Source organism: Rhinopithecus bieti, unplaced genomic scaffold (genome assembly GCF_001698545.2).
Source record: "Rhinopithecus bieti isolate Rb0 unplaced genomic scaffold, ASM169854v2 scaffold_73682, whole genome shotgun sequence".
NCBI classification, from domain to species: domain Eukaryota; kingdom Metazoa; phylum Chordata; class Mammalia; order Primates; family Cercopithecidae; genus Rhinopithecus; species Rhinopithecus bieti.
In genome coordinates, this window is record NW_016829166.1 from 2,513,652 (window position 1) to 2,528,628 (window position 14,977).

At 40.4% G+C, this 14,977-nt stretch overlaps 1 protein-coding gene across 2 annotated transcripts in view; it reads left to right on the plus strand.

Annotated features, from left to right (window-relative positions):
- RALBP1 (ralA binding protein 1) overlaps positions 1-14,977 on the plus strand; it is a 64,005-nt gene that overhangs the window by 44,723 nt on the left and 4,305 nt on the right. For both annotated transcript variants that reach the window (XM_017864679.1, XM_017864678.1), the window contains exons 4-8: positions 3,998-4,347; positions 6,383-6,544; positions 7,469-7,600; positions 12,247-12,354; positions 14,730-14,851. In XM_017864679.1, coding sequence (XP_017720168.1) covers positions 3,998-4,347; positions 6,383-6,544; positions 7,469-7,600; positions 12,247-12,354; positions 14,730-14,851 — 874 coding nt within the window. The remainder of the gene's footprint in view (positions 1-3,997; positions 4,348-6,382; positions 6,545-7,468; positions 7,601-12,246; positions 12,355-14,729; positions 14,852-14,977) is intronic.

Sequence of the window (14,977 nt, forward strand, 5' to 3'; positions counted from 1 at the left end):
ATACCAGGATAGGATGAAAGCCCTGACCTGTAGCAGCATCTGTGTTCCAAATTACTACATTGCCATTATTCACTTTCTTGGTACATCACCAGTTTCTGTTTAGAGATTTATTTTATAAAATCAATTGTTGACTGAGGCAGGAGGATCACTTGAGCCCAGGAGTTTGAGGCTGCAGTGAGCCATGATCGTACCACTGCACTCCAGCCAGGGCGAGAGTAAGACCTTGTCTCAAAAATAATAATAATAATACTTGTTGGTCGCATGTATTTTCATGATGAGTTGTTAAGTCATACACATGTAGAATATATAGAGAGATTAAACTTAGTTTTTTTATTTAATTGGTTCATATGCAATTCTAGAAGGTAGATTTGATATTTAAGTTTTGCTGAGAAAGGGGAGATATTTTTGATAATTGGGAAAACCGTTACATAATCCACTAGATTACATGCCATTATTTAAGAGTATTTTGGCTAAAATGTTATTTTTTTATAGAAAATGAAATAAATTAGGCATTGAATTTGAGTTTATAACTCCTTAGTATTATATAAACATATTTAAACTAATTGATTTTTAAGAATAATTGGCTAGGTGCAGTAGCTCACGCCTGTAATTCTGGCACTTTGGGAAGCTGAGGCAGGCAGATTGCGAGGTCAGGAGATTGAGACCATCCTGGCCAACATGGTGAAACCCTGTCTCTACTAAAATACAAAAAATTAGCCAGGCATGTGGGCGCGCGCCTGTAGTCCCAGCTACTTGGGAGGCTGAGGCAGGGGAATAGCTTGAACCCGAGAGGCGGAGGTTACAATGAGCCAAGATCGCGTCATTGCACTCCAGCCTGGAGACAGAGCAAGACTCCATCTCAAAAAAAAAAAAAGAAAAAAGAATAATATGCTGAATTGATTCTTTAAACATTTAAACATTAATAACGTAAGTTGCTTCTCTCACATGGTCTTAGTAGCCATGGATTAGTTTTGTTTTAGGTAAAAGTTTCTCTGAAAATTTTCTACAGCTTTGTTCAAAGGATTCTTTGTGTCTCTGACCTACTTTTAATGTCTGCATTTTTTTGGAAATTCAGAGTCATAGAACTCCTCTTCTCTATGTGTAAAGCATTCAGATTGAGCTGCTGCCCATCATTGCAGCAGCGAGGGCTGAGCTCCTGCTCTGAGTTCTGGGTTTATTCTCTCACCTGTGGCAGAGTGCTGTAGTCAGCCCAGCTTATAGCACTGTCATGGACAGTGCTAATAATAACACTGCTTTTTGCTGGAGATGTTAGTTCTCACTTATTCATTTTAAGACCTTTTGCTGGAAGTTTTAGTTCTTGCTTATCTAATTTTAAACGAATATGAAAGACAATTTAAGTGATTTTATACATTTTAATTTACTCATCTACATTTTCTTGTATTTTTTGCATTAAAGTGTACCCGTATGCTCTTTCTGTCTTTCTGTGGAACACTTTATTTGTAGCGTCCAATTTTTAAAAGGAAAACATTTTGATAACAGTTTTGGAGTAATGGCAAACCAAACACACATTCTAATTGTCTACTTGTACAATTTGTTGGGTAGGTACTGCAGGGGGGAGAATTAAATATACATGAGGAAGAGAAAAAATCTTTGCCAAGAATTTCAGTTATTATCACTTATGGTTTACCCATATTGTCATAAAAGTAAGAAAATGGGAGTTATTTTCTAACTTTCTGTCACAAAATAAAGATTATCTAAAAATAATAGTGTTATTTTTGTATTTTGTTATTGATTTTATTTTGTCAATACTGGATAAGTTACAGATTTATCATAATGCCATTAAAAGATTTTCACAAAGGATAAAGAATGCCAAAGTCCAGATGTAAGTACCATATTCACCCTCAAGTGCTGTTCACCTTAGACGGCATTTACCCGTAGAAACTGTCAGCGTTAATTTGTAGTTTGTTTCACATAATTGGCTGAAAGTGTTAAGTATTAAAAACAACAAGAAACTACTTTGTGTTCTTCTGAGCAATCACTGTCACTATATTACGTCCCTTAATACAGATCGTACTAAAGACTTAAAATCTCATGTAATGTTTGAAAATTGTTTGCTTTAGTTTCCTTTTGTTCAATAAGCAAAACAATTTGATCTTAGCAACCCAAACCTTATTTTTTTGTTGCAGCTCTGTTCAGATTAAGGTTATACTTAAAGAATCCAAACTTTAAAATAGAAATTAGTTGGGGATTATTTAATGGAGAATATTTTCAAAGTGGTTTTTTGGGTAGCTAATTCACCCTTTGCAGTTATAGTACAATATTTACACATAAAAAAGTAATTTACCTACAACTTTTTGGAACATACTTAGGTACGCTAAGCTGCAGTTTTTGTTGTCAGGCTTGTGACTTGTTAGAAAAGGCAGTTGGCTGCCTGTGTAGAGCAGGACTTACACTTGGAATGTAGTTTAATTTTTGTCTAACTTTTTACCTTTTTTGAATTTTTTTCCCTTGAGACAGAGTCTCGCTTTTCGCCCAGGCTGGAATACAATAGTGTGATCTCAGCTCACTGCAACCTCCGCCTCCTGGGTTCAAGCAATTCTCCTGCCTCAGCCTCCTGAGTAGCTGGGAGTACAGGCGCCCGCCACCACGCCTGGCTAATTTTTGTATTTTTAGTATAGACAGGGTTTCACCATGTTGGCCAGGCTGGTCTTGAACTCCCTACCTCAGGTGATCTACCCGCCTCTGCCTCCCAAAGTACTGGGATTACAGGTGTGAGCCACCATGTGATGTTTTTACGTTGAAAACAAATTCCTGAATTGATGGGTATATTTGCTTAATATATCCGTGGTTGCTTTGACTTTTGTTCTGACTGTTGAGCTTTTCAATTATCATTTTACTTTTGGTTAAATTCACTTTTGAAGTTAGTTTTTTGTTTGTTTTTTTTGTTTTTTGTTTTTTTTTTAGGTGGAGTCTTGCTCTGCCACCCAAACTGGAGTGCAGTGGCTGGCGTGATGCTCGGCTCACTGAACTCTCTGCTCCGAAGGTTCAAGTGATTCTCTGCTCAGCATCCCAAGTAGCTGGACTACAGGCGCCCACCACACGCTGGCTAATTTTTATAGTTTTTAGAAGACAGGTTCACAGTGTGTACTCCGGACCTCAAGTAATCCTCCTGCCTTGGCCTCCCAAAATGCTGGGATTACAGGTGTGATCTACAGCGCCTGGCCTTTTTTTAATTTTTTTTTTTTTTTTTTTTTTTTTTGAGACGGAGTCTCTCTCTGTCACCCAGGCTGGAGTGCTGTGGCTGGATCTCAGCTCACTGCAAGCTCCGCCTCCCAGGTTCACGCCATTCTCCTGCCTCAGCCTCCCGGGTAGCGCCGCCACCTCGCCCGGCTAGTTTTTTGTAGTTTTTTTTAGTAGAGATGGGGTTTCACCGTGTTAGCCAGGATGGTCTCGATCTCCTGACCTCGTGATCCGCCCGTCTTGGCCTCCCAAAGTGCTGGGATTACAGGCTTGAGCCACCATGCCCGGCCTTTTAATTAATTTTTTAATTTTTTGAGACAATGTCTTACTCTGTTGCCCAGGCTGGAATACAGTGGTGCAATTATGGCTCACTGCAGCCTCGACCTCCCAGGCTCACTTGTTCGTCCCAACTCGGCCTCCCAAAGAACTTGGACTACAGGTGCATACCACCGTGCACGGCTAATTTTTGTAATTTTTGTAGAGACGGATTTTGACCATGTTGTCCATCTAGTCTCGAACTCCTAGGCTCAAGTGATCTGCCTGCCTCAGCCTTCCAAAGTGCTGGGATTACAGATGTGAGCCACTGTGCCCGGCCAGTGTAGTCTTACATGTTGGTGTTTACAGAGGAATTGTAGGACCTTTGAGCAGATAAATATTTCATAACAAGAGGTTTGTTATTGGTCAGGTTGCTGTTCTCAGATCTGCCTAGCAAGGGTGGGTGTAATGCTAAAGAAAGCTTGTATGTTTGATTTTCTTTTCTCCGTATCTTCTCTCTTCTGAATTTGAATGTTTTAAGGAATTAAATCAAAGGTGGATGAGCTAAAAGCAGCCTATGACCGGGAGGAGTCCACAAACCTGGAAGAATATGAGCCTAACACTGTAGCCAGTTTGCTGAAGCAGTATCTGCGAGACCTTCCAGAGAACTTGCTTACCAAAGAGCTTATGCCCAGATTTGAAGAGGCTTGTGGGAGGACCACGGAGACTGAGAAAGTGCAGGAATTCCAGCGTTTACTCAAAGAACTGCCAGAATGTAACTATCTTCTGATTTCTTGGCTCATTGTGCACATGGACCATGTCATCGCAAAGGAACTGGAAACAAAAATGAATATACAGAACATTTCTATAGTGCTCAGCCCAACTGTGCAGGTACATGGTCTCCTCTACACACATACCCTCTGGTCCTGACACTGGGGAACTGGGGTGATTTTCTATTGCTGAGTCACATGTAAAGCAGTGAACTTGAGAAGACAGGTAATGGATTAGCTTGAATACAGGTCTTTTCCTTTCATAGTTTGGACAGTGTCGGTGTATAAGATGATGAATACACTTGCCCTTTAGCTTGTAGTGATGTAATTTGAATGTGGTACAGTCTTTGATGTGGGTTTATAAACAAGGTCTGATGACAAGGATCCTTCATTTGTGGAGGAGGAGCCCATGGCATCTACAGTTAGAGTTCATGTGTAGAATTTTAGAGATGCCAGTTATTTCATCAGTAGCATTATTGCTTCATTATATCACAGACACACATCAGACTCAGGCACAAAGGGACCTAACGTTAATTCGTCTGGTTGAAGATTTAGCCTGAGGATTTCAGTGTGTTAATTGGTATCTTTTTACGACATACATACTTGGCTTTCCTTTATTGCCGCTCAGTTGGTGCTGTCAGAGTATATGTTTTCTTTTAATTAGAGTTAATGATATTTTACTCAGGCCAATAAAAAGGGAGATGATAAGTTATATTTGTTATCTTACGCCTTGTTTTTGGACAGTAGTCTGAGTCACCGTAAATCACTGTCACTGTTATTAGAGTGTGTTTTCATTTACTAAAGAGTCTTTCAGTCAGGCAGTGGTTCACACCTTTAATGTGAGCACTTCAGGAGGCTGTGGCAGGAGGATAGCTAGAGGCCAGGAGTGCCGCCTAGGCAACATGGCAAGACCCTTTCTCTACAAAAAAATAAAAAATTAGCTGGGTGCGGTAGCATGTATGTGTAGTCCCAGTTACTTGGGAGGATGAGGTAGGAGGATTGCTTGAGCCCAGCAATGAGCTATGATCATCCCACTGTACTCCTCTCTGGGTGACAGCAAAATTCTGTCTCTAAAAAATAATGATTCTTCTGTTACTCATTGGTTACACTTTGAAAGCAAAATGTTTCTCAGATTTTAGTTTGATCATTCATATTAGGATTTCAGGATCTGGTAACTATTACATTGATACTTAATATTACTATAATATAATAGAGGTGGTTGTATCATAGAAGAGTCAAGTGTGTTGTGAGAGTAAGTTTTAGGTAGGAAATAATTTCTTGCAGTAGCTTTTCAGCCACCCTAATGCCCTGGTCTCCTAGCATGTGAACATCCACACTCAGATGCTGGCTGTGTCCAGGTATGTTTCTGGAGTGAGGGCTTTCAACCTCAACCCAGTTTTACTGCTGTGGTGCTCTCACTTCCCTCACGGTCCTCATTCAGCCCATTGTATCTGTTAAAATATCTCAAAGTAAGTTGAAAATAAAGAACATAAGATGTTTTAGCTGGGCATAGTGGCTCATGCCTGTCATCGCAGCACTTTGGGAAGCTGAGATGGGTAGATCATTTGAGGTCAGCAGTTCGAGACCAGCCTGGCCAACATGGTGAAACCCCATCTCTACTGAAAATACAAAAAAATCAGCCAGGCATGGTGGCACACACCTGTAATCCCAGCTTACCAGAGAGGCTGAGGCAGGAAAATCGCTTGAACCCGTGAGGTGGAGGTTGCAGTGAGCTGAGAATGTGCCACAGCACTCTAGCCTGGGCTACAGAACGAGACTCCATCTCAAAACACAAAACAGAAAAACAAAACAATACTCAAAAAAACATAAGATGTTTTAATCAGTTAATACTGTAGTGATAGAAGAAAAAAAACATGGATGGGCATCAGCTTCTCTATCCTTTTCTTGTTTTTTTTTTTTTCCCCTTCAATTCTTTCTGGTGCTTGAATACATGATTTAACTCATATTTTATGAGTTTTCTTCTTAAATTGACCATTTTCTTCTTAAATTGACCATTAACTAGCAAAGATTGTGTTGTCAGTACTGGGTAGAATTTTCTTTATGTGTCCAGGATTAAAGGATATATTATGTTAGACACAAATAACTGAAATAGAATGATAATTTTAATGGTTTTCTTGTAAATCTTTTTTTCTTAGATCAGCAATCGAGTCCTGTATGTGTTTTTCACACATGTGCAAGAACTCTTTGGAAATGTGGTACTAAAGCAAGTGACGAAACCTCTGCGATGGTCTAACATGGCCACGATGCCCACACTGCCGGAGACCCAGGCGGGCATCAAGGAGGAGATCAGGAGACAGGTGTGTGCACCCTGCCTGCCACAGCCTGCCTCTGCATTGGCCATTGTGGAGTCCAGTGGTGATGGGCTCTTGTTTCCTGAGCACTTTGTGTGTGTCTGGAGCTATGTGAGGCACACTCAAGTCAGAAATTCCCATCTGGTACTGTTTCATGCCGAATAAGTCGGAATACCATGGTGGAAAGAGCATAGTTTTTGGAATCAAAAGACCTGGCTTTAAATTCTTGCTCTGCTCTTAGTTAACTGATTTTAGGCAAATTCTTAACCACCTTATGCACTGGTGTTCTTGCTTTAAAATGGACCCCCTTAAAGGATTGATGTGAAGATTACCACGAATGAGCTAATACATGAAACATGCCAGGCACGTAGTAAATAGTCTAAAAAATGTTTGCTTTTTTTGGACAAGGTTGCTGTCATCAGCCATATTTTATAGATAAGAATATTAAAATTCAGGGAAGTTAAGTAACGTGATTATTAATTATAGACCCAAGATTTGAGCCCAAATCCTGGGCTTTTTTACTATGCTATTTTGATGGAAGTAACCATGCCGTGTTTGTGTATGTGTGTAATCAAGACTAAGAAAGTTAATTACATTTGATTATTTATTTGCATGCACTTTATCAAACCCCTGCTTGCTTTTCTTCCCTTGTGTCTGCCATGAGCTCCCAGTTCTTAAACGAGTTAATGATGATGACATTGGAGATGGGGATGTTGATTAAGTATTATTGAACCAATACAAATTAGCGAATAATTCATTGGCAAAACAATAAGAATGATTTTTCAGTCATATCAAGTGCCATTATTTTACTCTAATGAAATAAAGGATAATTGAAAAATAGTTGATTCTTCATCTTTAGAAATTGCACGTGTTGTTAGTTTAAGGTAAGATGATATGGAATGCAACTTAGTGTGTGGCATTGCTTTCTAGGAATTTCTTTTGAATTGTTTACATCGAGATCTGCAGGGTGGGATAAAGGATTTGTCTAAAGAAGAAAGATTATGGGAAGTACAAAGAATTTTGACAGCCCTCAAAAGAAAACTGAGAGAAGCTAAAAGACAGGTGGGTTACTAGTTTGATACCTAATGTTTATAATAGAATGTCTTGGAGTCTTTTATATCCTTTATGTGCTCTTTTAAGTATTTTCTTTCTTTCCTTTTTCTTTTGATGTTGACCAGGCTGGTCTCAAACTCTTGGCCTCAAGTAATCCTCCCACCTCGGCCTCCCCCAAAGTGCTGAGATTACAGGGATGAGCCACCATGCCCAGCCCAAGTTCTTTCTTTTAAGAATATTATAGATAATGTCACTTGAAGTGAACTTCTCTGGTGGGAAATTTATTCACTAAAATATTTCTAGTCCTGTATTATTGATATTGCAGCCTGGTGTCAGTCACATGTTTCAATGTAATCTAGAAAGTTTTTCTATTTTTTTTGAGACAGGATCTCGCTCTGTCACCCAGGCTGGAGTGCAGTGGCATGATAATGGCTCACTGTAGCCTCAACCTCCTGGGCTCAAGGGATCCTCCTACCTCAGCTTCCTGAGTAGGTGGGCCTACAGGTGTGCGCCACCATGCTCAGCTGATTTTTTATTGCTTGTAGAAATGGGGTCTTGTTATGTTGCCCAGGCTGGTCTCAAACTTCTGGGCTCAAGCAGTCCTCTCACCTCCCAAAGTGCTGGGATTATAGGCATAAGCCACCATGCCTGGCCCAGAAAGTTTTGTTTTAATTAAAAATGAATTTACTAAAAAATTTGTCATTTCCTGCTTGGTTATACCTGTAAACAGGGCTTTCTGCAGATGAGAAGCAGGCTGGATGGTGACACACCTTCGGGGACTGCTGGAATTTGAGGCATTTAGTATTAGCTCTTTGGAAATGTAGTGATGAGGGTTGCCTGGAAGGTCCTGAAGATCAGGAGAGATTCTGTTTATGTAATAATAAGAAGAGGGGCATGCAGTACCTGATGAGTTTAGGGTACGCCAGTCAGACTTTTGAGTTCCCTCTTGTTTAGTGTGTGTTGCTTGGTTCTGGGACTGTGAGTGGACCAGCCACAGCAACAGTAAAATCCCAGATCTCTGGATCACCTGAAAATCCACATTGCAGTTCAACTGCAGCATCTCAACAGCACATCCAAGGAGCATTCGTTAGCCCTTGCCTGAACTGGGGAACATGGTAGTCGGTCTCTGTTGTGGTTGTGTTAAAAAGACAAAGGCAACTGGAGTACTTCTGTTTCTTTGCGGTCAGAGATTTGTATTCATGTGGAGGATAGCTTTGTGAGACGGGGCGCATTCGTGGAGCTTTCACACGGCACTCCGGGATATGTCATCTAGCAGAAGCCCTCTGCGTATTTCCTTCTTCTCCCTAGCTCACCAGGTTATCTATCTCTTGCTTCCTTTACAAAACTCTTTTTTGTTGTTATTGCCGTTAAAAATTTCCCTTCATGTCTCAGCCTAGAATCAGGTATTAGAGACGGACCACTCAGGCTTCGGGGGCAAATTGTAATTGTTAATCATATGGCATTGCCAGTCAGCCTTTAAATGAAGAGTCCCCTGACTGACCTAGGACAGGGCTGATGGAGGTTTGGCTTTTGTTTATCTTGCTTCTACATCTCGCTTAGATAAAGGAATCATGACATAGCAGCCAGAGCCAATATAAGAAGGGATGGATTAACTTTGCTTTACCGATTTTCCCGATGCTGTGTTTTCACGCCAGCTCATTAATTCACAAAATGCACAAAAGATTCCACAAAAGTCTAATGTATTTTTGTGTATTAGCAATTCACAATTAGATATTGAAACTAAAAAAAAAAAGAGACCTAAATAAATGGAGAGATAAATCATGCATGTGGTACAGAAGATTCAATGTCGTTAAGATGTTAGATTTTCCCAAATTTCAGCTTTGAGGAACAAATGACTTTTAAAGAAAGAAGTAACTTAAATATTAAGAGACTAAAAACAAGAAAAACCCACAACATCATATCAGTAGATGCAGAAAAAGATTTGGTAGAATTCAATACTTATTCATGATAAAACTCCCAGCAGATAACTTTCTCAGCCTGATGAAGTACATCTACCAAGAATCTACAGTTATCATACTTAATAGTGAAAGACTAAATGCTTACCCTAAGATTGGTGTACACTGGAGGGATTTCTGCTGTTACCACCTCTATTCAGCATCATACTGGACGTTCTAGCCAGTGCAATAAAGAAAAAAGACATGCATATTGGAGAGAAATAAATTTTTATTCTTGGATAACATGATTATCTGCCGAGACCAGCTCAGTCAGGCAGACCCTAATCCAGCGGCACTAAAGGAATTAAAGACACACACAGAAATATAGAGGTATGGAGTGGGAAATCAGGGGTCTCACAGCCTTCAGAGCTGAGAGCCTGGAACAGAGATTTACCTACGTATTTATTGACAGCAAGCCAATGATAAGCATTGTTTCTATAGATTATAGATTTACTAAAAGGATTCCTTATGGGAAATAAAGGTATGGTCCGAAGTAAAGGGATGGGCTCTGGCTAGTTATCTGCAGCAAGAGCATGTTCTTAAGGCACAGATCGCTCATGCTATTGTTTGTGGTTCAGAAACACCTTTAAGCGATTTTCCGCCCTGGGTGGACCAGGTGTTCCTTGCCCTCATTCCGGTAAACCCACAGCCTTCAGCGTGGGCATCGTGTCCTTTACGAACATGTCACAGTGCTGCAGAGATTTTGTTAATGTCCAGTTTTGGGGCCAGTTTATGGTCAGATTTTGGGGCCTATTCCCAACAATTATCTACATATAAAATCCTAAGGAATCTACAGAAAAAGAACTAATCAGTGAGTTTAGCAAGGTTGTAGGTTACAAGATCAGATACACAAATGTCTAATGTATATCTATATGTTAGAAATGCACAATTGGATAGTAAACCTCAAAAAAAAAAAAAAAAAAAAAACCTAAATAAATGGAGAGAGACATCATGCATGTGGAACAGAAGATTCAATATTGTTAAGATGTTAGGTTTTCCCAAATTCATCTGTGGGTCCAATCCCAATCAAAATCCAAACAGATGGTATTTGTGAAAATGAATAAGCTCTTCTAAAACGTATGTGGAAATACAAATGACCTAGAATAGGTAAACAGTTTTGAGGAACGACATAACCGGAAGATTGGAGGACTCATACTACCTGATTTCAAGACTTGCTACAAAGCTGCAGTTAATTGAGACCATAGGTACTGGATACGGATACACATACAGAATAGAAAGTTCAGAAGTCGACCTACACATATGTGGGCAATTACTTTTTAATGAAGATACTAAAATAATTCAGTGGGGAAAGGATATTCTTTTCAACAAATAGCACTGGAACAGATGCAAAGAAAAGAAAAGCTTTATCCATACAACATATGCAAAAAATAGCTTGAAATGAATCATAAACTAACACTAAAAAAGCTTCCAGAAGAAAAAAAAAACAGGAAAAGATCTTACTGACCTTGTCTTAGCCAGTAATTTCCTAAATAGGACACAAAACTTATTATAAACTATAAAAGAAAAATTTGATAAACTGAATTTCATCAAAAATTTAAAAACATGATCTTCAAAAGGTATTAAGAAAATAAACATCCAAGCCAGAAGCTGTGACAAAATATTTGCAAAAACTTGTGTCTGATAAAGGACTTGAATTTTTTTAAAAAAGATGTTTACAGTTTAATAAGAAAGCAACCAATTTTAAAATTTTAAATTTTAAAAGGCAAAAATTTGAACAAATACTTTACCAAAGATCATATATAGATGACAAATAAGCACATGTAAAGACTCTCACCATCATTAGTCATTAAGGAAATACAGATTAAAAGTACTCTGAGATAACAGTATACATCAGCTAGAATAGGTTGCTCTTAGTAATGCAAAATGGTATAGCCATTTTGAAAAGCAGCTTGGTAGTTTCTTATAAAGTTAGACATACTGTTACTTACCATAGCACCCAGACTTCCCACTCCTAGGTATTTATCTAAGAGAAGAAAGCATTTGCCCTCACAAGGCATGTGTGAAATGTTCCTAACAGCTCCAGTGACAATAGCTTACAACTAGAAGCAACCCCAGTGTCCGTCAGTTGGTGAATGGATGAACAAATTGGAGTACACTGATTCCATGGCATATCGCTCAGCAACTGCTGATACAGACAACCAAGTAGATGAATCTTAAAAGCATTGTGCTAAGTGAAAGCAGCCAGATAATCACATGACTTACTGATTGATTCAGTTATGAAACTCAAGGAAAGGAAAAACTGCAGCAATGGAGACCAGGACAACAGGGGTTGCTAGATGTCGGTGGATGGTGGAGGAGCCCAAGGGCACTTTGGCAATGGAAATGTTCTAGAGCATGATGGTGGTGCTGGTTCCTTACGTTTATGAACACTAAATTCTGTGCTCAAGATTTACCCTGCTGACCACACCCTCCCTAAGTATTACATAGGTCACTTCTGTGGAAGGGTACCAGAAACGGCAAGCACATTCACCAGAATTGAGTATAAATTTTGACAGTGCAGGCACAGACTAAGATTTCCATGTTATATTCCAAGCCCAGTTACCAAATGCCCATCCAGCTAGATGGTTCATCTGACTGTTACTGTTTCCATTCGAGGAAATGAGAAGGACACGTGTGAATTTGTTGAATGTGTGTTACACATAGGCTGAGCGGTTCTTTTTTATTTGTCTCACTTGACAGGAGTGTGAAACCAAGATTGCACAAGAGATAGCCAGTCTTTCAAAAGAGGATGTTTCCAAAGAAGAGATGAATGAAAATGAAGAAGTTATAAATATTCTCCTGGCTCAGGTAACCTAAAATCGTTTTCTCTCTCTTTTGTTATGTTTTGAGACGAAGTCTCACTGTTGTCCCCCAGGTTGGAGTGCATCGAAGCGATCTCAGCTCACTGCAGCCTCCGCCCCCGGGTTCAAGCAATTCTCCTGCCTTGGCCCCCCGAGTAGCTGGGATTACAGGCACTTGCCACCACGCCCAGCTGATTTTTGTGTTTTTAGTAGAGACGGGGTTTCACCATGTTGGCCAGGCTGGTCTAGAACTCCTGACCTCAGGTGATCCATCGGCCTCGGCCTCCCAAAGTGCTGGGATTACAGGCGTGAGCCACTGCGCCCGGCCTGCAAGGCTCTTAATGGTCATTTAAACATAACTTGAGAAGCTCTAGTACAGATGTGAGTATTTTAACCAAAATTATAAAGTGATTTTTGAGGGCCTGTGTGTTTTATTTGTCCCTTCCTTTATGTTGTGTTTGTTAAAATGTTCGGTTATGGCGAAAGAAACAACCTTATATTCACTAATGACTCCTTACTGGGCATTGTTCTAGATGCTTAATCTCATTTGGTCTACACACAGGTCTGAATTATAGGTCTTTTCTCTAATTTCCAGATTAGTGGTACTTGTGCCATATTAATGAGATCAGACTTTTAAAAAAATTTTAAAAACCGTTGTTCCTAACTGTAATGTTAGGAGTCTGAGATCCTTGAAATGTTAGGTACAGATTTTTTCTAATAGTTGTTGCTAATAACACCTTTAAGATATTTTGATTTTATTCTTTGCAGGTGAAAGTCAATTGTTGGAGGCAAATTGTCTTATCAGTCCTTCATTGATTTAACAGATATCCCTTTTGTGCCTCCTGTATTCCAGGCATAGAGCTGAAGATGAGCTCGTTTCTTTCCGTATTTCTCAAGTCAGCCTCACTTTGTTCTGGAAATTGCCAGTTTAACCAGAAAGGAATGAAGTTCTAGGCGCTGACAGCATTGTGTCTGGGGTTCTAGAAACTCATGTGGTTTCCCTAAAGCCCAATAAGTTTCAGTCCTTCTTTGTCATCTCTGAAACATGTGTGGTTTTCCCTCGCAGGAGCACACAACTGTTTTCCCTGAGGACAGGATGGAGTCCCAGATTATGTCTGTCTTTCAGGATTCTTCAGTCTGGTGTTTGTTGGCATGTTAGCTTTAGTAGGTATGCAGAGGTACAGGAAAGACATCTGTGTGTTCGAAAACATTTGGGCAGTACTGTGCCCTTCATCTCCAGGAGAGAGCTTCTCAGCGCCCTTGCTGTTTGTGGGTAGTTGATTTTGGCATGTGACCATGGTGAGTAGTTACCTTCTCAGTACCGGCTCGTGTGGAAAGAACATCTGTCCCCAGCTCCTCATCCCCACAGCCACCTTCTGTTACTGTCTTCAGTTTTGTCTGCCTTGCTGCTTTTCTAGGTCGGAGGGGCTCTCTAGATCTTGGGCAGATAGTGATTGTTTCCCCATTCTTTTAATAAGACTGATGATCTTATCAGTCTTAGAAATGGATATTCTGGTAAAGCAGAATATTGACTATTTAAATACCTTTGCGCCAGGCACAGTGGCTCATGTCTGTCATCTTAGCACTTTGGGAAGCTGAGGCGGGCGGATCACCTGAGGTTAGGAGTTCGAGACCAGCCTGGCCAACACGGTGAAACCCCGTCTCTACTAAAAATACAAAAATTAGCCAAGCGGGATGGCAGGCACCTGTAGTCCCAGCTACTCAGTGGCTGAGGCGGGAGAATCACTTGAACCTGGGAGGCGAAGGTTGGAGTGAGCCTAGATTGTGCCACTGCACTCCAGCCTGGATGACAGAGTGAGACCCTGTCTCAAAAAAAAAAAAAACCTGAGGACTTTAAAGAGGATGGTGGCTTATGGAAGGTGGCTTATGGAAAACTTTCTGTGATGATCTTCCCTTCACACTGATCTGCCTTAAAGGTGACGCTGACACCAGCCAGACACCTCTTAGATCCTTCTTTCCCTAGTGACCCCATCAAAGGTCACCATGGCCCTACCTATGTCTACTTTCCTGGGAGATGGGGAGGCATTAAGAGTGGGAAGCCAAAGCCAGTTTCATCCCTCAAGCCCTGGCTTCTCCCTGTGTGGTGGCCTCACAGGGGCCTTTGCAGTAGGAGGATATGGGGTTCCTGTGTGGCATTTTGTTATTGAGAAAAATCTAGTCATTTCCCCAAAATAACTTTACCTTTTCTCAAAGAAGCCTTTTCTTGACCCTAATGAAATAGGATGCTTTTGGTTGTGCAGTACGTAACCTGTGTTCCGCGCTCAGTGGGGCTCAAGAATTCAGGGCAACATGGGAGACCCCAAACAAGCGCCATTTCCTGGGCTAAAACTCTGCGGTGTTCACCAGTGATCATTATTTCAGGAGAATGAGATCCTGACTGAACAGGAGGAGCTCCTGGCCATGGAGCAGTTTCTGCGCCGGCAGATTGCCTCAGAAAAAGAAGAGATAGAACGCCTCAGAGCCGAGATTGCCGAAATTCAGAGGTAAAGGAAAGCCAAGGTTTTGAAGCTTCTGAGAATGTTTCTTTAAATATAACCATAATTGTTTTAGCTCTCAGACTTTCCTACAGAAGAATGAGGCATGTGAAATTAATCATCTTTAAGTTTATT